The sequence below is a fragment of the Heterodontus francisci genome, chromosome 4, assembly GCF_036365525.1.
Source record: "Heterodontus francisci isolate sHetFra1 chromosome 4, sHetFra1.hap1, whole genome shotgun sequence".
Lineage (NCBI taxonomy): Eukaryota > Metazoa > Chordata > Chondrichthyes > Heterodontiformes > Heterodontidae > Heterodontus > Heterodontus francisci.
Window position 1 is genome coordinate 121,520,026 of NC_090374.1, and position 25,686 is coordinate 121,545,711.

At 43.8% G+C, this 25,686-nt stretch overlaps 1 protein-coding gene across 1 annotated transcript in view; it reads right to left on the bottom strand.

Moving 5' to 3' along the window:
- Positions 1 to 25,686, bottom strand: part of LOC137369222 (fructose-1,6-bisphosphatase 1-like) — a 48,332-nt gene that overhangs the window by 13,831 nt on the left and 8,815 nt on the right. Inside the window, exons 2-3 of the mRNA XM_068030073.1 lie at positions 4,364 to 4,529; positions 3,657 to 3,749 (exon numbers count right to left, since the gene is read on the bottom strand). Of these exons, the coding sequence (XP_067886174.1) occupies positions 3,657 to 3,749; positions 4,364 to 4,529 (259 nt within the window). The remainder of the gene's footprint in view (positions 1 to 3,656; positions 3,750 to 4,363; positions 4,530 to 25,686) is intronic.

Consider the following 25,686-nt stretch of genomic DNA (forward strand, 5'->3'; position numbering starts at 1 on the left):
ACTATCCCTGATTAATTCGTGCCTTTCTAAGTGGCAATTTATTCTGTCCCTCAGAATTGATTCTAACAATTTACCCACCACCAGACTGACCAGCCTATAATTATTTAGCCTATCCCTTGCACCCTTTTTAAACAATGGTACAACGTTCGCAGACTTCCAATTGTCTGGGACCTCGTCTGTATCTAGCGAAGATTTGAAGATGATCCGCAGCGCATCCGCTATTTCCTCCCGGCTTTCTTTAACAACCTGGGATGCAATCCATCCAGCCCTGGTGATTTATCCACTTTAAGGATGTCAGACCCTCTAGTACTTCCTCTCTCATAATGCCTATTGTATCTAATATTTCACACTCCTTTTTACCTACAATGTCTACATCAACCCTTTCCTTTGTGAACACAGACAAAAAACTCATTAAGAACCCTGCCTACGTCTACTGCATCCATGGATAAGTTCCCTTGTACATCTCTGATAGGCCCTACCCTTTCCTTAGTTATCCTCTTGCTCTCAATGTATTGATAAAACATCTTTGGGTTTTCCTTGATTTTACCTGCCAATAATTTTTTATGTCCTCTCTTTGCTTTTCTAATTTCCTTTTTTACTTCGCTGCATTTTCTATATTCCTCTAGGCTTCCTAAAGTATTAAGATTTTTGTGACCATCATAAGCTTTCTTTTTCTGCTTTAACTTACCCTGTAAGCATCCAGATAACAAGGGGACCCTTTATCTTTGTGGGGACATGCCTACACTGTGCCTGTAGTATATCGCTTTTGAATACCTCCCACTGGTTTGCCACTGATTTTCCTTCAAGTAGCTGCATCCAGTCCACTTTCGCCAGGTCACCTCGCAGTTTCGTAAAATTTGCCTTCCCCCAATTTAGAACTTTTACTCCTGTTTTATCTTTGTCCTTTTCCATAATTATGCTAAAACTAACTGTATTATGGTCACTATCTCCAAAATGGTCACCCACTGTTACTTCATCCACTTGCCCAGCTTCATTACCGAAGACTAAATCTACAATTGCGCTCCCTCTCGTTGGGCTTGTTAGGTGCTGGCTAAAAACGTTCTCTTGAATGCAGTTCAAGAATTTTGTCGTCTCTGTGCCCTTCACACTGTTTGTATATTTGTGTAGTTGAAATCCCCAATTATTATTTCTCTATAGTTTTTGCACTCAGAAATTTTCCTATATATTTGTTCTTCTATCTCCCTCTCAGTATTTGGGGGTCTATAGTACACTCCTAGTAGTGTGGCTGCCCCTTTTTTATTTATGAGCTTAACTCATATGGCCTCCTTTGATGATTCATTTAGCATATCATCCCTCCTCACAGCTGTAATTGATTCCTTAACTAATAATGCTACACCCCCTCCTTTTTTATCTCCCTCTCCATACTGCCTGAAAACTCTATATCCAGGGATGTTGAGCTGCCGTTCTTGCCCCTCTTTAAGCCAAGTTTCCATTATAGCAATGATATTGTGTCGCCATGTGTCTATCTGTGCCCTCAGCTCATCGGCTTTATTTACTATACTCCTTGCTTTTAAATAAACACCCTGTAACACTGCCAAATTCCTGTGCTGCACACTTTTTAACCTTTGCTTCTTCTGTCTTTCAGAGTCACTTGCTAATTTTCTGCCTCCTGTTTCCTGCCCTGAAAATGTCCTATCTAAGATTGCGCTCAGGTTCCCATCCCCCTGCCAAACTAATTTAAACCGGCCCCAACAGCACTAGTAAACCTTCCTGCAAGGATATTTGTCCCAGTCCTAACGGTTTTCTTCTCCTGCTTCATCCGTCTGTCTCAATAGCACTGACACTTACTAAGATACAATTCCACAGCTTTCCAGTATCTCACTCAAATGGCCATTCTTCACATGTGAGTTTGAAGAGTCAGTGTCAGCAGCCTTTTGGACAATGGAAAGCATAATAGCAGAACCTAATCCGATCTCCACCTGAAGTTCACAAACGATTTCCAGGATGGGTCTCTGGCTAGCAATCAGAGTGGACTTATTCTGTACCCTCCACCACCGACCCCGTTCAAATACTGATCCAGGAACAGTGTCAATTGTAGTGTCCTAACTGATGCCTTGGCTCAGATTGTCAAACTTTGCATAGACTGTGAATTAAACCTAGGACTATATGGCCTGTTTAACTTGATATCTAGCAATGTCTACACCAACTTGGTCATCAAGGGTACTAGCAGTGATTTTCTTTTTTCAGCATTTATTCTACTTCATTGTGAATGTTACAGAGCTAGTCTTTTGAATAGGTGATGTTTGGCAAAACGTGAAACAGACTAAAAAGTAAAATTTGCTGTCCTCATCAGCACAGGGAAATAAAAAGGGCTCAAGTCATATTCATTCGAGTAGAAATAGAAGAATGACTGAACAATATATCTTGACAATTTATGTTTCCTGTAAAAAAATTAATAGGGGGATAAGTAGCTGAATAAGATCAAACATTAGGAATTCCTTGCCCAGTGAGGTAGTTGACGCTTCTTCAGTAAACGTTTTTAAAGCTAAGGTAGATATCTTTTTGAACAATAAAGGAATTAAGGGATACAGTGAGAGTGCGGGTAAGTGGATCTGAGTCCACGAAAAGATCAGCCATGATCTTATTGAATGGCGGAGCAGGCTCGAGGGGCCGGACGGCCTACTCCTGCTCCTAGTTCTTATGATCTTATGATTAAAGAAATGTTAAAGGATTGGATTTGCGAAAGAACATAATAAGTAACGGAACATGGAGTAGGCCCCAATTTCACAATCGTTTGAGCCAATGAGAGTGAAAGGGACAGTGACTGACATGGATATTGGTAGTTTGGTAGAAGAAATCAAATAATTTCAATTGTGTTAATCAGAATTTTTACCCTTAAATCTAGAAGCAGGCAAATAAAGTAGGCAACAGATTGCCTAGTGGGGCAGAGTGGCCTGGCTGATCTAGCAAATGAAGACAGAATCAGAAAAGGATAAAGAAAACAGCTTAACCAAGAAAACAGACTTGACATTTTTTAGCCTATTTCCTCAACTACCATGTCAGACTTCTTTACTACTCAGCTCTCATTTTTACTATTAGTATTTTATTATGGCTCTGTGAAATTTATCTTAGATATTAGTTTTACATAGTCATTTCTGCCAAATGTCATATATATGTATTTCAGTACTTTTAGGTTTGGGTATCACAGTCATCTTATTTTGCTGCTATCTCTATTCCTTTTCACTACTGATATATAATCTGATGCATAATAGTTTAAGAATCTCCCACATTAATGAATGGATTATGGCATGATGAAATCACTAATTATCCATTAACAGTCTGGCAAGTGAAAATCTTTACTTTTGTTGTTTACCCAAGGCACAAATGAATCTTGTCAATTATCAGATTTGAGGTTATGTACCCAGTCAATCAATTGTTTTCCTGTGGTTGGCACTACTCTGGGTTAGACAGTCTGAATTTGTGACCCCCACTGCAATAACTGAAGCCACTCCAGAAAGCACATGGAGTCTCCCAGTCCCTGGTGTGGCCAGGACACCCGACATTGCATATCTCCACTGAGGAAAAGAAGTTTAAGTTTTCAAAAATAAATCAGAATTCCCAGTTAAATTTTTCTCACTTGATTTTTCTTTCTAAAAAGTCAATGGGAAAGAATTCTACGGTAATTAAAATGTTACCTTTTTATAAATGGCAAAAATTGTTCCTATGGAAACAAGACAGTCAATATTGGAAGAGCCATCCAGTGGATCAAAGCAGACGATGTACTTCCCCTGAAAATTATTAACAGGATTGTCAATACAGCAGAGTCGATTTCTTTCCCTCCCAACCTTGCCTACACTGTAAGAAAATGGATTATTACAAGAATTATGCAACACGAGGTATGGCTGATTTTCCCCATGCTGAGACTACTGTAGTATTTGTACTGTTGCCCTGGCTGAGATTAACAACCCAGCAGAGAAAAAGGGACTGAACCCAAATTCCCCTCTCTATATGGTGCAGTACCACAATAGGATCCAGATTATACTGAAGTGGCAATGTTAGAGTTGGTATTGAACACTAAACTCCTTTGAAGCGAATCAGATTTTTAAAAAAAGTAGCACCCAATGCTGCTGGCAATACATAATATGCTGCTAGTCAACAGAATGTTAACATCATTGTGCTGGTGAGCAGGTTAAAATCCACAAGGAGACAGCAAATCCATATCTGAAATTACAGGCTACAGTTAGATGGTACAATTCGCAAGGCTAATGGATGCTATGTAATATACTTAATCATATACAATATATTATAGTAAATCTCTATGGTACTGATCCAAAACCCCATGGATTCCAATCTTGAGACAAAATGTTGCCTTTACAATATGTAAGGAAGCCTGGCAACTGACCTGTTGGTCTGGACTCACGATGATGGCATTTTTTTCTTCTTCAGACACAAGAACGCATGTACTGAAGGAGGATTTTAACATGTTCATCACCATGTCATTGCTAAGTACATCGAGCTTCTTCACCTCGTCCCCCGTTACATTGACTCTGCTTCCAGAAAGCCCATAACTAGAAAAGATGAGTTGGGTATTAGCATCATTGCACATATTCTGGTATGCATTGAGTTTACAGAAATTAAATCATACTGTCTTTAGTACTGTTCTTTGTTTCTTTGTAACATTTTACTGAAGTTCAGAAACTTCCAATATGGATATCTCCATCATCAATAGCCCTATTTGTGCTCTAATCTTGGAGTGATATATATGTTTGATTTTTTTTTAAAAGCCCTCAGGATTGAACTGGCCCTGTCCTTAATGAACAGGAAGAAGAGCCTTTGTAGATGTAAGTCACTTTTGTTGCGATCACATCATGCATCAGGGAGTGATAACACGATGACCTACTTACACAGTTTGTAATTGTCTCGGCAAACAAATGAAAAATATCAAGACAGGGTACTTAGTGTGTCTCAAAAGAGTTGCTTTAAGCCAGGATGCTGTCACACTAACATTTATTTTATTATTTTGTTTATTTTCAACACTTTCAGTGTAATATCCCACAGATATCAGATAAGCAAGGAGCTAATGGGAGGAATGATCTTGTAACAGTCTCTATCACGAGGGACAAAGTACTCGACAAACTAATGGGACTAAAGGCAGACAAGTCGCCAGGACCTGATGGCCTACATCCAGGGGTTTTAAAGGAAGTGGCTGCAGAGATAGTGGAGGCATTGGTTGAAATTTTCCAGAACTCACTGGATTCCAGGAGGGTCCCAGCGGATTGAAAAACTGCGAATGTGATGCCCCTGTTCAGGAAGGGCGGGAGACAAAAAGCAGGAAACCATAGGCCAGTCAGCCTAACATTGATCATTGGGAAAATGCTGGAGTCCATTATTAAGGAAGAAACAGCAGGACATTCAGAAAAGCTTAATGCAATCAAACAGAGTCAACATGATTTTGTGAAAGGGAAATCATGTTTGACAAATTTGCTAGAGTTCTTTGAGGATATAACAAGCAGAGTTGATAAAGGGGAACTAGTAGATGTAGTGTATTTGGATTTCCAGAAGGCATTCGATAAGGTGCCACATAAAAGATTATTGCGCAAGATAGGAGTTCACGGTTTTGGGGGTAATGTATTAGCATGGATTGAGGATTGGTCAACTCACAGAAGGCAGAGAGTCAAGTTTAATGGGTCTTTTTCAGGTTGGAAAGACGTAACTAATGGAGTGCCACAAGGATCAGTCCTAGGGCCTCAATTATTTACACAAGAACACAAGACGTAGGAGCAGGCCCATTCAGCCCCTCGAGCCTGCCCCGCCATTCAATAAGATAATGGATGATCTGCCCCAGGCCTCAACTCCTCTTTTGGGCCTGCTCCGCATAACCCTCAACTCCCCGAGATTTCAAAAATCTACCTCCTCCTTAAATACAACTAGTGACCTAGCCTCCACATCTCTCTGAGGTAGAGAATTCCAGAGATTCACCACCCTCTGAGAGAAGAAATTCCTTCGCATCTCAGTTTTAAATGTGTGCCCCCTTATTCTGTAACTATGTCCCCTAGTTCAAGATTCCCCCACCAGTGGAAACACCTTCTCAATATCTACCCTGTCAAACCCCCTTAGAATCTTATATGTTTCAATAAGATCACCTCTCATTCTTCTAAACTCCAATGAGTAAAAGTCTAACCTGTTTAGCCATTCTTGATAAGACAACCCCTTCATCCAAGGAATCAGCTTAGTAAACCTTTTCTGAACTGCCTCCAATGCTAGTATATCTTTCCTTAAATTTGGGGACCAAAACTGTACACAGTACTCCAGGTGTGGCCTCACCAACACCCTGTACAGTTGTAATAAGACTTCCCTATTTTTAAACTCTAACCCCCGAGTAATAAAGGCCAAAATTCCATTTGCCTTCCTAATTACCTGCTGCACCTGCATGCTGACTTTTTGTGTTTCCTGTACAAGAACACCCAGATCCCTCTGTACTGCAGTATTTTGTAGTCTTTCTCCATCTAAATAATAATCTGCCTTTTTATTCTTCCTACCAAAGTGGATTACCTCACACTTTCCCACATTGAACACCATCTGCTAAGTTTTTGCCCACTCACTTAACCTGTCTATATCCCTTTGTAGATTCTTTGTGTCCTCATCACAACATGCCTTCCCACCTATTTTTGCATTGTCAGCAAATTTGGATACTCTACACCCTGCCCCTTCCTCCAAGTCATTAATATAGATAGTAAATAGTTGAGGCCCTAGGACCGATCCTTGTGGCACTCCACTAGTTATGGTTTTCCAACCTGAAAACGACCCATTGATCCCGACTCCCTGCCTTCTGTGTGTTAGCCAATCCTCAATCCATGCCAACACATTACACTGAATACCCCTATTTGTGTAATCACCTTTAATGTGGCACCTTATCGAACGCCTTCTGAAAATCCAAATACACTACATCGACCGGTTTCCCTTCATCCACTCTTTTTGTTATATCCTCAAAGAACTCTAACAAATTTGTCAAACATTATTTCCCTTTCATAAAACCATGTTGGCGCTGTTTGATTGCATTATGTTTTTCTAAATGTCCTGCTATTTCTTCCTTAATAACGGACTCTAGCATTTTCCCAATGACAGATGTTAAGCTAACTGGTCTATAGTTTCCTGCTTTTTGTCTTCCTCTTTTCTTGAATAGAGGCGTCACATTAGCGGTTTTCCAATCTGCTGGTACACTCCCGGAATCCAGTGGGTTTTGGTATATTATGACCAATGCCTCTACTATCTCTGCAGCCACTTCTTTTAAAACCCTTGGATGCAGGCCATCAGGTCCTGGCTACTTGTCTGTCTTTAGTCCTGTTGACCAGGGGCTGCAAGAAATACAGAATCAGTTACAAACTGCTGGGATTGTTTGACCTGTAGTAACCTGGAGCTCGGACACTGGCCTGTGCTGGTAAAAACCAGTTTGAACTAATTACTTTATGAGACAAGACAGAGGATCGATCACAGGAACAGAGCCTTATTTGGACACGGTGGGATAACACAGGGAGACCCCTAGTGAATGGTAGGGTTGGAGGCCGCTCTGTCACGTTCCTTTGGGACACTGGAGGATCCCGAAATCCATAAACACCACCAATGTTAGTAAAGTAGATTGGAAAATTCAAAGTAAACTTGTTTTACGTGGATTCACAGGACATTCACAAGTGGGATATGTGAGCGTACCGTTGGAAGTCAGTGTGGGGGACGTAGCAATAGAGCACTCAGTGGTTCTCATTCAGTTACCGAGAGAACAAGAATATATATTAGGGTGTGATTACATGGCTAAAGCAGGACTCTGTTTTGACCCTGTTAATTGCGCGATTTGGCAAATGCCCTTGGGCATGGGTAGTATAGATCACATATCCGTCCTGGTGGGGGAATACCAGGATAGGATACGCACGTTCGGGGAACTGTGGACAAGACCAGAAGAAATGAGTAGCGATAGTGAAGTACAACAAATTATCACATGGAATTCAGTAGTATTTGCTCGACATAAACATGATTGTGGGAAAATGACCAGGAGTATGCGTATACAGGGTCCAGACCCCAAACCACAGAAGCAGTATGGTTTTCCGAAACAGGCAGAAGAGGAGGTGGGAAAGGTGATACAGAGTTTGTTGCTGCAAGGGATACTAAGACCAGTAGCCTCCACTAACAACTTGCCTATTTGGCCGGTGAGGAAACTGGACGGTAGCTGGCAACTAACAATAGACTATCGAGAATTAAATAAGGTAACCCCGTTAACGGCCCCTACCGTAGCAACTAGCCCAGTTAAACAAAATGAGGATGCACAGTGGTTCACGGTTTTAGACATAAGTAACGGTTTTTGGTCTATTCCACTGGAGAAAGAATGCCAATATAAATTTGCGTTTACCTTTCAAGGACAACAATATACATGGACCGCCCTGCCACAGGGATTTCATAATTCCCCGTCTATATTTCACCAATGTTTAAGGGAAGGGTTAAAAAAATTCTCAAAGCCTGAATGTCTGGTGCAATATGTGGACGATTTACTGCTACAAACTGAAACGGAACAGGAACATTATCAGTTACTAAGTGAATTACTACAATTGTTACACTAATTGGGACTAAAAGTAAACCCTAAAAAAGCGCAGGTTATGAAACTGAAGGTTACTTACTTGGGAATGATCTTGACACCGGGAAAGAGAGAAATTGACCAACGAAGAGTAGTAACGGTTGGCAGACTCCCTGTCCCGAGGGATATAAAAGGGTTGAGATCTTTCCTGGGTTTGGTGGGATATTGCAGGGACCACATTGATGGATTCGCTACAAAAGCGGCCCCATTAATGGAACTATTGAAGAAGAATGTGGCGTGGGAGTGGAAAACTGAACACACAGGCCATTTCAGATTTAAAGCAGGCACTAGCTGCTGCGCCTGCTCTGAAAACCCCAAATCCAACTGAGCCGTTTTCATTGGAGGTAGCTACCACAGACACCACCCTCTCGGCAGTTCTGTTACAGGAGACACACGGGAAATTGAGACCAGTAGCGTATGCCTCGCGTATGCTTTCACCGGTAGAGCAGGGGTATACGACGTGTGAGAAACATTTGTTAGCAGTTTTTTGGGCAGTACAGTATTTAACTTACATAGTGGGACTGAACCCACTTACAATATTGACAGAACATACCCCTGTACAGTTACTATTAGACGGTAGGATCAAAGATGGGTCAGTAAGTCAGAACCGAATTGCTAGGTGGACACTATTGTTGCAGGGAAGAAACATAAGCGTGAAAGGAGTAAAAACTACCACTATGTTGGCAGACAACCTAGTGTATCAAGGAGAGAAACATGAGTGTCAAGTCATGATAGCAAATGATCCCAAGTTGACCATTTGTATCAAAACAAAAAGGAGGGGGTAGGAGTGGATTGGAGAAAGCAACGGAGACAGAAAGCAAAGATGCAAAGGAAAAAGAAGAACCCACTTAAAAATTTTTGTGGAAGATTCCTCATCAGTACAGGATGGCGAGAGGAGGACTGGGTGCGGGATATATGTAGAAGATGAACACGGTCAGGAAAAGTTTAGCGCAGCCTTAAAATTGCCTAAAACCATGAGCACGCAGGCAGCAGAATTAGCAGCCGTCGCATATGTGGTTGGCCACCCGGAATACTTCCCGCCTGGATCGGTTATATATTCTGATAGCATGTATGTCTGTAATAGCCTCACGGAACATTTGCCCTTATGGGAGGTGAGAGGTTTTGTCTCAGCGGATGGGAAGCCCCTTCCATCGGCTCCATTATTAAGATACATCTTTGAAGGAGCACAGGGGAAAGGATATGGGATCACGAAGGTAAAAGCTCATTCAAAACTTACTCCGGAAGGGAACAGGAAAGCAGATGAGCTAGCCAAACAAGGTGCTGTTAGTGGGCAGGAATGGCAGCCACCGATTGAGGACATTGGGGAACAGGAAGGGAAACAGGTTAAGGTAATGGATTTAACAGAGGAGCAGAAGAAAGATGGAGAATTGAAAAAACTGATAGAAGGAGTACAGTCAGATACATACAAAGAGTACAAGGGGATCTATATTCAGGACGGAGTGGTTTTATGTGAAGGAAAATTTGTAGTGCCAGAGGGGGGACGAAACCAAATAATCTACTAGTACCATGACTTATGGGGACATAAAGGGACAGAGAGTACCCTGGAAAGGATAAAGGAGGTGTGCTGGTGGCCTGGAATGAAAGGTGACGTGGAACACTATGACAAGAATTGTTTGATCTGTGCACAACACAACCCCGATAGAAATGTCAAGAAAGGGGCCCTCCGACATACTAGACCAGTAGAAGGGCCTTGGACTAATTTACAGATAGACTATGTAGGACACTTACCCCCCACTCCAGGAGGGTTTAAATACATTCTAGTAATAGTAGATACGTTTACCAAATGGGTGGAAGCTTTCCCAACCAGAACAAATACAGCCAAAGTCACCGCAAAAATTCTGTTAGAAAGGGTATTCACTCGGTGGGGTTTACCCCGAAGCATAGAATCAGATCAGGGAACACATTTTACAGCCCAAGTAATGCAAAATGTCATGACCCTCTTTGAGGTTAAACAGAAATTCCACATACCCTATAGACCATAGTCTAGTGGAATTGTGGAAAGGATGAATCGGACATTGAAAAACATGATAGCTAAAATGGTACAGCAGCATAAGACGACCTGGCAGGTTGTTTTGCCCTATGTGTTGATAGTAATCAGGAATACCGCAGCTTCATCAACAGGTTATACTCACTATAAACTCATGACGGGAAGGGACATGAGAGGAATGGAGGGGTTGGTAGGTTTGGACTTGTCCGAATCGGAGGTGGACAGTATTATATCAGAAAAATGGGTACAACAACTAGTAGAAACAGTGAGGGAAGCAAATTACGTGGCAGCTCACCAACAAGGAAAGAAGAGACAGCAAAGTAAGGCTTATTTCGATGCGAAAGCCAGCCCGATAGAGTTACGCCCCGGACAAAGGGTAATGATCAGAATATACCAGCCCACCTAATTTTTGAGTCCGAAGTTCACCGGTCCCTATGAGATAGTAGATAAAGCTAGTCCATCTGTATACAAAGTATTGACGGCACCAGATAAGAGTGGCTGGTATCACATTAATCAGTTAAAGTTCTTTTGGGCCTCCTTATCTCGAGAGACAATGGATATGCACCTGGAGGTGGTCAGTGGTTTGTGAAGCAGCGCCTGGAGTGGCTATAAAGGCCAATTCTAGAGTGACAGGCCCTTCCACAGGTGCTGCAGAGAAACCTGTTTGTCGGGGCTGTTTCACAGTTGGCTCTCCCCTTGCGCTTCTGTCTTTTTTCCTGCCAACTACTAAGTCTCTTCGACTCGCCACATTTTAGCCCTGTCTTTATGGCTGCCCGCAAGCTCTGGCGAACGCTGGCAACTGACTCCCACGACTTGTGATCAATGTCACAGGACGTCTTTAAAGCAGAGACATGGACGGCTGGTGGGTCTGATAGCAGTGGCGAGCTCGCTGTACAATGTGTCTTTGGGGATCCTGCCATCTTCCATGCGGCTCACATGGCCAAGCCATCTCAAGCGCCGCTGACTCAGTAGTGTGTACAAGCTGGGGATGTTGGCCACCTCGAGGACTTCTGTGTTGGAGATACGGTCCTGCCACCTGATGCCAAGTATTCTCCGGAGGCAGCGAAGATGGAATGAATTGAGACGTCGTTCTTGGCTGACATATGTTGTCCAGGCCTCGCTGCCATAGAGCAAAGTACTGAGGTCCTCAGTACCTTGCAGTTAAAGTTAGTAGGAGAAAAACAAGATAATCACAGTTGGCATGTGATGCTTGATGCTACCGATGTTCCGATCGAAGGTCAGGGAGATCAAGAGCAGGATCAACTGCGGAGCCAAGCTGAAGTGTTTGAAAGACAACCTGATGTTGTACATCCACATACAGAGGGAAATCGAGGAAAAAAACGAAAGAAAAATAAAGAAAACAGGGAAGTAAGTGGACTAGAAGAAATGGACGGTTAGAATCAGTAACAAATTGGGAACATGATATAGACAGTCTGGCTCAGTGTATGGAGAGACTGGACTTAAAATAGGATAAGAAAGAAACTGTAAATAAGAGCAGAAATTACACTTGTATATTACAGGTCCAGCCCACAATGAAGAGGGTGATACATTGCATTGCAATTGGATTGACCATATTTGGGACTATAGGCGAACCCGCATCGGAGCTATCGCAACGACTGAATGTGCCTGAAGCAGTGTCAACACGGGAAGATTATCCCGTGGCCAGAAACAACTTTGCTCGGCAGATCAAGATAGTTCGAACCAACAAAGGACAGCGAGAAGATTTAAATTTGTATTATGTGGGAGTGGATGGGTTGGCGTGCGCGGGAAAAATATTGGGTATACCGGAGGGAACAGAAGTTTGACCTTAACTAACAGAGTGTTAGGTACCTGTGAAGAGGAAGATATTATGTTGGGACAGTGTTTCATATTCCCCGATACGGGAGCAATTTGACCTACCCTTTAAAGAGAGTCCATAATGTGGGCAAGTACCAGGAGGGTATTTGGATATCTTTAAGTAACCCACCATCTCATGCCATTGTAATGGATGGTGTTGATAATGAGGTAGATTTGTCAAAATGTCATCAAGGGGGGAATCACTGGGCCTGTCCGGAAGAGACAATGAGGCAGAAACTTACAAATTGCGGGCTCAGCACCTATGAAAATTGTTCATTGTCCATTTTGCCTGTTAATAACCAGACCTTTTTACAATATGCCCTTGTAGGGCAAATGTATTACATAGCCACGGCTGCTATGAATTACAACAAGGGATGGAAACAGTGCCCTCTGGAGGGACACAATGTAGCCATTCACAATGTAAACTCGGACTTGTTTGTTGGTGGACAAGTACTGCCTAAGCCAATAAAGAGGATAGTGATAAAGGAGAATCTCATGGTCCAGCGTACTGATACAGATCAAGAGGTACGGGAATATATTGCCACCGAATTACCAGTGTAAGTTTTGGAATTGGGGATCTAATGTTCAAATACATCCATGGGTCAGAATTGTAGCACATATTGCTGTCATAGTGATTCTATGTGCGCTAATAATTGTTGTATTCAATGTATATCAGCTTAGAAGGTGGAAAAATCAAATTTTGCGAAGATTAGATGATGGGGCTATAATGAAACAAAAGGAACGGTTATCAATATAAACAAAAGCTGTAAAAAACTGTATATACTAAGTTTTATAATGTATCTTTTTATATGTAATAGTATTGCACACTCATTGGGGGACAATGACGTTCTCAGAAATGGTTCACGGAGAAGGGAAACTTGATGATTCTTAGATAAGTATCTTTGGATCATGAGGGGGGAGGTGTTGGCCAGGGGCTGCAAGAAATACAGAATCAGTTACAAACTGCTGGAATAGTTTGTTGAACTATAGTAACCTGGAGCTCGGACACTGGCCTGTGCTGGTAAAAACCAGTTTGAACTAATTACTTTATGAGACAAGATTGATCACAGGAACAGCGCCTTATTTGGACATGGTGTGATACCGGGGTCTTTGGGCCTAGGCCAATTAAGGGAAGATGTGAACAAGGTGAGTAGGCTTAAGCCAACCAGAAAGACACAGCTCAGATTTGGAGAGATAAGAGAGAGGATAAGAAGAGAGCTTTCTGGGCATAGAGCCAGCGAAAACTCTGGAGACCAACCATCATGGAAGTGGAAGACCCTGCGTGAGCAACGCGCGACGACATAGAAGAGAGAGAGAGAACGGAACGCCTGGCCAGCGTTAACTCTCCCTTTTTCGGGTATTATCCTTAATTTTCTGTGACTCGGTCAGGGAAAGATCAGAGGAACCTAGTGGGTGTGCTTATGAATTCTAGCTAGTTTTGTTATTAACTGTATAACTCAGTTGGAGTTGCATGATTTTGTCTAACTAAGTGTATAAGCCTTATTCTTACATTGTACAACAACGTGAATAAAGTAAATTGACAGTTAAAGAAAGGACCGAGTTTCCTCCTCTTTGTACTAAGCCATTAACTGTAGCTGTGGATTAAGCTGGAGGGTGGCTCTTCTGTAACCTGATATCCCAGCCTGATATCAGGCTGAACACCCAGCCTGAGCCTGAATTAAGAGGACTTCAGTCCCATGTGACGGCCAGGATCAAGTGGGTATAAGGAATAAAGGGGACAAGGGGGAGTTGACTCCGCGCCACAGTTTACAGTCCCATCAGTTTGTCCAGCATCTTTTCCCTCATGATAAAGATTGTTATAAGTTCCTCCCTCCCATTTACACCTTGCTCATCTATTATTGTTGGAATGTTTATAGTGTCCTCCACCGTGAAGACCGATGCAAAATATTGGTTTAAATTATCTGCCATTTCCCTGTTATTAATTCCCCTGTCTCATCCTCTAAGGGTCCCACACTTACTTTAGCTACTCTCTTCCTTTTTATATACCTGTAGAAGCTCTTACTGTTTGTTTTTATATTGCATGCCAATTTACTCTCATAACCAATTTTCTCTCTCTTTATTAGTTTTTTAGTCATCCGCTGCTGGTTTCTAAAAAATTTCCAATCCTCTGGCCTACCACTAGCTTTCGCTGCTTTATACGCCTTTGTTTTTGATGTTTTTTTATACATTCATGGGATGTGGGCGTCGCTGGCCAGGCCAGCATTTATTGCGCATCCCTAATTGCCCTTGAGAAGGTGGTGGTGAGCTGCCTTCTTGAACTGCTGCAGTCCATTTGGGGTAAGTAGACCCACAGTGCTGTTAGGAAGGGAGTTCCAGGATTTTGACCCAGCGACAGTGAAGGAACGGCGATATAGTTCCAAGTCAGGATGGTGTGTGACTTGGAGGGGAACTTGCAGGTGTTGGTGTTCCCATGCATTTGCTGCCCTTGTCCTTTTTGGTAGTTGGTAGAGGACGCAGGTTTGGAAGGTGCTGTCTAACGAGCCTTGGTGCGTGGCTGCAGTGCATCTTGTAGATGGTACACACTGCTGCCACTGTGCGTTGGTGGTGGAGGGAGTGAATGTTTGTAGATGGGGTGCCAATCAAGCGGGCTGCTTTGTCCTGGATGGCGTCGAGCTTCTTGAGTGTTGTTGGAGCTGCACCCATCCAGGCAAGTGCAGAGTATTCCATCACACTCCTGACTTGTGCCTTGTAGATGGTGGACAGGCTTTGGGGAGTCAGGAAGTGAGTTACTCGCCTCAGGATTCCCAGCCTCTGACCTGCTCTTGTAGCCACTGTATTTATATGGCTACTCCAGTTCAGTTTCTGGTCAATGGTAGCCCCTAGGATGTTGATAGTGGGGGATTCAGCGATGGTAATGCTGTTGAATGTAAAAGGGAGATGGTTAGATTCTCACTTGCAGGAGATGGTCATTGCCTGGCACTTGTGTGGCGCGAATGTTACTTGCCACTTATCAGCCCAAGACTGGATATTGTCCAGGTCTTGCTGCATTTCTACACGGACTGCCTCAGTATCTGAGGGGTCACGAATGGTGCCGAACATTGTGTAATCAGCAGCGAACATCCTCACTTCTGACCTTATGATGGGAGGAAAGTCATTGATGAAGCAGCTGAAGATGGTTGGCCCTAGGACACTATCCTGAGGAACTCCTGCAGTGATGTCCTGGAGCTGAAATGATTGACCTCCAACAACCACAACCATCGTCTTTTGAGTTAGGTATGACTCCAGCCAGCGGAGGGTTTTCCCCGATTCCCATTGACCTCAGTTTTGGTAGGGCTCCTTGATGCCATACTCTCCTTAACTTCCTTTGTTATCCACGGGTGGTTCATCGTTTTCTTCGAGTCCTTCTTTCTGATCAGAATAAATGTTCACTGAGTGTTATGAAATATCTGCTTAAAAGTCTGCCACTGCTCATCTACTGACTTCCCCTGTAGTCTATTTTCCCAGCCCTCATTAGACAACTCTTTCTTCATACCTCTGTAATTACCCTTGTTTAAGCTGAAGACACTGGTTTGAGACCCGAGTTGCTCACCCTTGAATTGAATTTGAAATTTTCCCATGTTATGATTGCTTCCCCCTACAGAATCTTAACTACGAGATCTCTTATTAATCCTACCTCATTACACAGTACCAGGTCTAAAATAGCCTGTTCCCGGGTAGGATCTGCAACGTATTGTTCTAAGAAACAATCCCTGATGCACTCTACAAATTCGTCTTCCATGCTCCCCTTGCCAATTTGATTTGTCCAGTCTATATGCAGATTAAAATCACCCATGATAATTGCAGTGCCCTTCTTACATGCCTCCATTATTTCCTTATTAATATTTTGTCCTACAGAGAGGCAACTCCTTGGGGCCCTATACACCACTCCCACCCGTGATTTCTTCCCCTTGCTATTCGTTATTTCCACCCAAACTGATTCTACATCATGATCTGTTATACCTATATCATTACTCATAACTGCACTGATCCCTTCCTTTAATAACAAAGCTACCCCACCTCCTTTTCCTTTATACCTATTCTCCCGGAACGTCGAATATCCTTGAACATTGAGATTCCAGTTCTGGTCATCCTGCAACCACGTCTCAGTGATAGCTATCAAATCATATTCATTTATTTCTATCTGTGCTGTCAGTTCATCTATCTTGTTACAAATGCTACGTGCATTCAGATAAAGAGCCTTAAGCTTTGACTTATTACCAATTTTACCTACTCTGGTTCTAATTTCAGCTGTACTCTTATGCTCGTATTCTCTGTCCCTACCTGTCACACTCTGATTAATGTATGCCCCTTCACTACCCTGCACCTCTGCTCTCGCATTACTTTTCAACTTTTTAAACTTCCTTTCAATTGAACCCTCCCCCCCACTATTTAGTTTAAAGCCTTATCTACAACCCTCGTTATACGATTTGCCAGGACACTGATCCCAGCATGGTTCAAGTGCAGCCCATCCCAACGGAACAGCTCTCTCTTTCGCCAGTACTGGTGCCAGTGTCCCATGAATCGGAACCCATTTCTCCCACATCAATCTTTGAGCCAAGCATTTACCTCTTTAATCTGATTTACCCTATGCCAATTTCCACATGGCTCAGGTAGTAATCCAGAGATTATTACCTTTGTGGTTCTGCCTTTTAATTTAGCCCCGAGCCGCTTATGGTCTCTCAGCAGAACCTCTTTCCTAGTCCTTCCTATGTCGTTGGTACCTACATGGACCACAACAACTGGATCCTTTCCCTCCCACTCCAAGTTCCTCTCTAGCCCAGAAGAGATGTCCTTAACCTTGGCACCAGGTAGGCAACACAGCCTTCGGGACTCTCTATCTTTGCTGCTGAGAACAGTATCTATTCCCCTAACTCTGCTATCCCCTATGACTACAACATTTCTATTTTCTCCCCCCACTTGAATGGCGCTCTGAACCACGGTGTAGTGGTCAGTTCGCTCTCCTCCCTGCAGTCTGTGCCCTCGTCCACATCAGGAGCAAGAACCTCATACCAATCATGCCAAAGCTAAATTCTGGATCCCCATACTTGCCTCACTCGCAGTTACACCCTCCTGTCCCTGACCATGATCCAAATTGGATGTAAATAATCTAAGGGGTGTGACTGTCTCCTGAAACACAGAGTCGAGGTAACTCTGCCCTTCCCTGATGTGTTGCAGTGTCCGCAGCTCGGACTCCAGCTCATCAACTCTGAGCCGAAGTTCCTCGGGCAGCCAACACGCTGCAGATGTGGTCACCGTGGATCGCACCGGCGTCCACCAGCTCCCACATACTACAGCTGCAACACATCACCTGCCCAGCCATCTCTATTCTATTTATTTAATTAATTAAATCTATATTAATGATTTGGAGGAGGGAGCAGAGTGTAATATATCCAAATTTGCTGACGATACAAAAATAGGTGGGAGGGCATATTGTGATGATGACAAAAGGAATCTGCAAGGGGATACAGACAGGTTGAGTGAGTAGGCAAAGACTTGGCAGATGGAGTTTAATGTAGGAAAGTGCAAGGTCATGCACTTTGGTAGGAAGAATCAGAAGGCAGATTATTATTTAAATCGAAAGAGACTCCAAAAAAATGCAGCACAGAGGAATCTGGATGTTCTTGTGCATGAAACACAAAAAGTTAGCATGCAGGTGCAGCAAGTAATTAAGAAGGCAAATGGAATTTTGGCCTTTATTGCTAGGAGGTTGGAGTTTAAAAATAGGGAAGTCTTGTTACAACTGTACAGGGTGTTGGTCAGGCTACACCTGGAGTACTGTGTACAGTTTTTGTCCCCGTATTTAAGAAAGGATATACTGGCATTGGAGGCAGTTCAAAAGAGATTCACTAGGCTGATTCCTGGGATGAAGGGGTTGACTTATCAAGAATGGCCAAAAAGGTCAGGGCTTTATTCATTACAGTTTAGAAGAATGAGGGGTGATCTTATTGAAACGTACAAGATTCTGAGGAGGCTTGACAGGGTAGATGTTGAGAAGATGTTTCCACGAGAGGGGGAATCTCGAACGAGGGGACATAGTTACAGAATAAGGGGACTCTCATTTAAAACTGAGATGCGAAGGAATTTCTTCTCTCAGAGGGTAGTGAATGTCTGGAATTCTGTATCTCAGAGTTGTGGAGGCTAGATCACTGAAAGTATTTAACAAGGAGGCAGTTAGCCCTCAACTCCCCGATAGTTCAAAAATCTATGAGGAGCTGGCACGAAAGAGGAGTTGAGGTATGGGGCAGATCAGCCAGGATTTTAATGAGCGTGGGGTAGGCTTGAGGGGCCGATTGGCCTACTCCTGCTCCTATTTCTTATGTTCTAAGAAGGTTGCAGAGCTGTCAGATGTATAGAACTAAGGACCATTAGTTAGCGTTACTGTCAATTGTCATAAAAACTCATCTAGTTCACTAATGTCCTTAAGGGAAGGAAATCCGCTGTCCTTACCTGGTCTGACCTACACATGACTCCAGACACTCAGCAATGTGATTGACTCTTAAATGCCCTCTGAAATGGCCTAGCAAGCCACTCAGTTGTAGCAAACTGCTACAAAGTCAATAAGGAATGAAAACCAACGGACCACCTGGCATCGACATAGGCATTGGAAACAACATTGGCAAACCCAGCCCTTTCAACCCTGCAAAGTCCTCCTTACTAACATCTGGGGGCTTGTGCCAAAGTTGGGAGAGCTGTCCCACAGACCGTCAAGCAACAGCCTGACATAGTCATACTCACCGAATCACACCTTGCAATGTCCCAGATACCGCCATCACCATCCCCGGGTATGTCCTGTCCCACCGGCAGGATAGACCCAGCAGAGGTGGTGGCACAGTAGGGAGGGAGTTGCCCTGGGAGTCCTCAACATTGACATGAAGTTTCATGGTCTCAGGTCAAACATGGGCAAGGAAACCTGCTGATTACCATCTAAATGCCCCCCTCAGCTTATGATTCAGTACTCCTCCATGTTGAACACCACTTGGAGGAAGCATTGAAGGTGGCAAGGGTGCACAATGTACTCTAGGTGGGGGACTTCAATGTCCATTACCTATACTGACTTACTAGCATCACTGCTGACCGAACTGGCAAGTCCTAAAGGACATAGCTGCTAGACTGGGTCTGCGGCAGGTGGTGAGGGAACCAACAAGAGGGAAAATCATACTTGACCTCGTCCTCACCAGTCTGCCTGCCACAGATGCATCTGTCCATGACTGTATTGGTAGGAGTGATCACCGCACAGTCCTTGTGGAGATGACGTCCCGCCTTCACATTGAGGATACCGTCCATCATGTTGTGTGGCACTATCATCATGCTAAATGGGATAGATTTCGAACAGATCTAGCAATGCAAAACTGGGCATCCATGAGGTGCTGTGGATCATCAGCAGCAGCAGAATTGTACTCAGCCACAATCTGTAACCTCATGGCCTGGCATATCCCCCACTCTACCATTACCATCAAGCCAGGAGACCAACCCTGGTTCAATGAAGAGTGCAGGAGGGCATGCCAGGAGCAGCACCAGGCATACCTCAAAATGAGGTGTCAACCTGGTAAAGCTACAACAGAGGACTACTTGCGTGCCAAAGTGCGTAAGTAGCATGCAACAGACAGAGCTAAGCGATCCCATAACCAACGGATCAGATCGAAGCTCTGCAGTCCTGCGCATCCAGCCTTGAATGGTGGTGCACAATTAAACAACTAACTGGAGGAGGTGGCTCCACAAATATCCCCATCCTCAATAATGGGTGAGCTCAGCACATCAGTGCGAAAGATAAGGCTGAAGCATTTGCAACAATCTTCAGCCAGAAGTGCCGGGTTGATGATCCATCTTGGCCTCCTCCTGAGGTCTCCAGTATCACAGATGTCAGACTTCAGCCAATTCGATTCACCCCACGTGATATCAAGAAACGACTGAAGGCACTGAATACTGCAAAGGCTATGGGCCCTGACAATATTCCGGCAATAGTACTGAAGACCTGTGCTCCAGAACTTGTCGTGCCCCTAGCCAAGCTGTTCCAGTTCAGCTACAACACTGACATCTACCCGGCAATGTGGAAAATTGCCCAGGTATGACCCATACACAAAAAGCAGGACAAGTCAGACCAGGCCAAATGCCACCCCATCAGTCTACTCTCAATCATCAGTTAAATGATGGAAGGTGTCATCAACAGTGCCATCAAGCAGCACTTGCTTAGCAATAACTTGCTCAGTGACGCTCAGTTTGGGTTCTGCCAGGGCCACTCAGCTTCTGACCTCATCACAGCCTTGGTTCAAACATGGACAAAAGAGCTGAACTCAAGAGGTGAGGTGAGAATGACTGCCCTTGACATCAAGGCGGTATTTGACCGAGTATGGCATCAAGCAGCCCTAGCAAAACTGGAGTCAATGGGAATCAGGGGGAAAACCCTCCACTGGCTGCAGTCATACCAAGCACAAAGGAAGATGGTTGTGGTCGTTGGAGGTCAATCATCTCAACTCCAGGATATCACTGCAGGAGTTCCTCAGGGTAGTCTCCTGGGCCCAACCATCTTCAGCTGCTTCATCAATGACCTTCCTTCAATCATAAGGTCAGAAGTGGGGATGTTTCACTCATGATTGCACAATGTTCAGCACCATTCGTGACCCCTCAGATACTGAAGCAGTCCGTGCAGAAATGCAGCAAGACCTGGAAAATATCCAGGCATGGGCTGATAAGTGGCAAGTAACATTCACGCCACACAAGTGCCAGGCAATGACCATCTCCAACAAGAGAGAATCTAACCATCTCTTCTTGACATTCAATGGCATTACCATCGCTGAATCCTCCACTATCAACATCCTAGGGGCTACCATTGACCAGAAACTGAACTGGAGTAGCCATTTAAATACAGTGGCTACAAGAGCAGGTCAGAGGCTGGAAATCCTGTGGCGATTAACTCATCAGGCAGGATATATCAGATGACTACGTGGCTGAAGAGATGGTGTGCGGGGAAGGGTTTTAGATTCCTGGGACATTGGGACCGGTTCTGGGGGAGGTGGGACCAGTACAAACTGGATGGGTTACACCTGGGCAGGACTGGCACTGATGTCCTCGGGGGAGTATTTGCTAGAGTGGTTGGGGAGGGTTAAATTAAAATGGCAGGGGATGACAACCTTTGCAAGGAGTCAAAGGAGGGGGGAATCAAAGACAAGAACAAAAGACAGTAAGGGGAATAAGAAAAGTGATAGGCAGAGAAATCAAGGGCCAGAATCAAACAGGGCCACAGTGAAAAATAGTGGGAAGGGGACAAGTAATGTTAAAAAGACAATCCTTAAGGCTTTGTGCCTTAACACGCGGAGCATTCGCAATAAAGTGGATGAATTAATCACGCAAATAGATGTAAACGGGTATGATATAATCGGGATTACGGAGACATGGCTGCAGGGTGACCAGGGATGGGAAATGAACATCCAGGGGCATTCAGTGTTTAGGAAGGACAGAAAAAAAGCAAAAGGTGGTGGAGTTGCATTGCTGGTTAAAGAGGAAATTAACATAATAGCGAGGAAAGATATTAGCTCTGATGATGTGGAATCTGTATGGGTAGAGCTGAGAAACACTAAGGGGCAAAAACGTTAGTGGGGGTTGTATATAGACCCCCAAACTGTAGTGGTGCTGTTGGGAATGGCATTAAACAGGAAATTAGAGACGCATGCGATAAAGGAGCATCTGTAATTATGGGTGCCTTTAATCTGCATATAGATTGGGCAAATCAAATTAGTCACAATACCATAGAGGAGCAATTCTTGTAGTGTATACGGGATGGTTTTCTGGACCAATACATTGAGGAACCAACTAGAGAACAGGCCATCCTAGACTGGGTATTGTGTAGGAATAATTGACAATCTAGTTGTGCGAGACCGCTTGGGGATGAGCCACCATAATATGATAGAATTCTTCATCAAGATGGAGAGTGACGTAGTTGATTCTGAGTCTAGGGTCCTGAATCTTAGTAAAGTTAACTCTGCTTCTCTCTCCACAGATGCTGCCAGACCTGCTGAGTATTTACAGCATTTCTTGTTTTTATTTTATAATTGATTATTCCTGTCTGGCGCTCAAGTAAAACGGGAAAGGTAGTCAAACCATGGCTTACAAGTAAAATTAGAGATAGCATTAGATCCAAGGAAGAGGCATATAAAGAGGCCAGAAAAAGCAACAGACCTGAGGATTTGGAGCAGTTTAGAATTCAGCAAAGGAGGACCAAGGGATTGATTAAGAAGGGTAAAATAGATTATGTGAGCAAGCTTGCGGGGAACATAAAAACTGACTGTAAAAGTTTCAATAGGTATGTGAAGAGAAAAAGAATACTGAAGACAAATGTAGGCCCCTTACAGTCTTTCCTTAATTAATCTACATTTGTCTAAATAATTGCTAATTTTGTCCCACATTATCATTTCTAAAAGCTTTCCCAGCACCAAGGTTAAACTGACAGGCCTGTAGGTGCTGGGCTTGTCCTTGCACCCTTTTTTTGAAGGAGGATGTAACATTTGCAATTCTCCAGTTCTCTAGCACCACCACTATATCTAAGTAGGATTGGTACCTCTACGATTTCCACCCTTTATTATGGGGAACAAAGAAATGGCTGATCAACTAAATGTATACTTTGGTTCTGTCTTCAGAAAGGAGGACACAAATATTCTACCAGATATGTTGGGGAACACAGGGCTTAGTGAGAGAGAGGAAATCAGTATGAGCAGAGAAATGATATTGGGGAAATTGATGGGATTGAAGGCCGATAAATCCCGAGGGCCTGATGGTATGCATCCCAGAGTACTTAAGGAAGTGGCCCTGGAAATAGTGGTTGCATTGGTGGTCATCTTCCAAGATTCTGTGGACTCTGGAACAGTTCCTACAGATTGGATGGTAGCTAATGTAACCCCACTATTTAAAAAGGGAGGTAGAGAGAAAACAGGGAATTATAGATCAATCAGCCTAACACCGATAGTGGGCAAAATTCTAGAGTCCATTATCAAAGATTTTATAGCAGAGCACTTGGAGGACAGTGGTAGAATCGGACACAGTCAGCATGGATTTACAAAAGGGAAATCATGCTTGACAAATCTACTAGAATTCTTCGAGGATGTAACTAGTAGAGTTGATGAGGGACAGCCAGTGGATGTGGTTTATTTGGACTTTCAGAAGGCTTTCGACAAAGTCCCACATAAGAGATTAGTGTGTAATATTAAAGCACATGGGATTGGGGGTAGTGTATTGCGATGGATAGAAAATTGGTTGGCAGACAGGAAACAAAGAGTAGGGATAATTGGGTCTTTTTCCCAATGGCAGGCAGTGACTAGTGGGATACTGCAGGGATCGGTGCTAGGGCCGCAGATATTCACAGTATATATTAATGATTTAGATGAGGGAACTAAATGTAATATCTCCAAATTTGCAGATGACACAAAACTTGGTGGGAGGGTGATTTGTGAGCAGGATGCAGAGAGGTTTCAGGGTGATTTGGACAAGTTGAGTGAGTGGGCTAATGCCTGGCAGATGCAGTGTAATGTGGATAAATGTGAGGTTATCCACTTTGGGAGCAACAACAGGAAGGCAGATGATTATCTGAACGGCTATAAACTGAGAGAGGGGAATATGCAACAAGACCTGGGTGTTCTCGTACACCAGTCGCTGAATGTAAGCATGCAGGTCCAACAGGTGGTAAAAAAGGCAAATGGTATGTTGGCCTTCATAGTGAGAGGACTCGAGTACAGGAGCAGAGATGTCTTGCTGCAATTATACAGGACCTTGCTGAGGCCACTCCTGGAATATTATGTGCAGTTTTGGTCTCCTTATCTGAGGAAGGATGTTCTTGCTATCGAGGGAGTGCAGCGAAGGTTTACCAGACTGATTCCTGGGATGGCAGGACTGACGTATGAGGAGAGATTGAGTCAGTTGGGATTATATTCGCTGGAGTTCAGAAGAGTGAGGGGGAATCTCATAGAAACCTATAAAATTCTAACAGGACTTGACAGGGTAGATGCAGGAAGGATGTTCCCGATGGAAGAGGAGTCCAGAACCAGGGGTCATAGTCTAAGGATATGGGGTAAACCTTTCAGGACTGAGATGAGGAGAAATTTCTTCACCCAGAGAGTGGTGACCCTGTAGAATTTGCTACCACAGAAAGCAGTTGAGGCCAAAACATTGTATGTTTTCAAGAAGGAGTTAGATATAGCTCTTAGGTTTCAAGGGATCAAAGGTTATGGGGCGAAAGTGGGAACAGGTTACTGAGTTGGATGATCAGCCAAGATCATAATGAATGGCGCAGCAGGCTCGAAGGGCCAAATGGCCTACTTCTGCTCCTATTTTCTATGTTTCTATCTCCTGACTCCCCAAAGCCTGCCCACCATCTACAAGGCACAAGTCATGAGTGTGATCCAGGACAAAGCAGCCCACTTGATTGGGACCCCATTCACAAACATTCACTCCCTTCACCACCGACGCACAGTGGCAGCAGTGTGTACCATCCACAACATGCACTGCAGCAATGCACCAAGGCTCCTTCGACAGCACCTCCCAAACCCGTGACCTCTACCACCTAGAAGGACAAGGGCAGCAGCTGCATGGGAACACCACCACCTGCAAGTTCCCCTCCAAGCCACACACCATCCTGACTTGGAACAATATCGCTGTTCCTTCACTTTCCCTGGGACAAAATCCTGGAACTCCCTTCCTAACAGCACTGTGGGTATACCTACCCCACATGGACTGCAGCGGTTCAAGAAGGCAGCTCACCACCACCAGCTTCTCAAGGGAAATTAGTGAAGGGCAATAATGCTGGCCATGTCTGCGACGCCCATAACCCGCAAACGAATAAAAGAAAAAATAGACCCAGTACAATTAGGTGGCACATGGGCAGTGCAAGCTTTATCCCTTCGTACCTGAATTTCACATTCCAGGTACAACCAGTGTATAATTCTAATTTGCATATTTAAGGTGCCAAATGCTTCACAACTAAAAATATGGTGGTGGCACAATTCTGGTCCAGATTTGGTGTGACATGAAATTCTCTTTATGCACAAAACAGGTGGCTATAGGTTGAATTTTTGTTTCATACATACAATTGCCAAGTGGAGCAGCATTGCCTGTTGTCCAAGTGGTTACTTGAGAGTTCTTATCACACAATATAGCAGAACAATTAACAGTACTCACTCCCCAAATATAAAAGGTCATAGCCAAAGATTGCAGCAGATCGTCCTCTGGAGTTATGTTGGCTGTGTGGGCGGGGATGAAACACTCCAGCAGATAACAG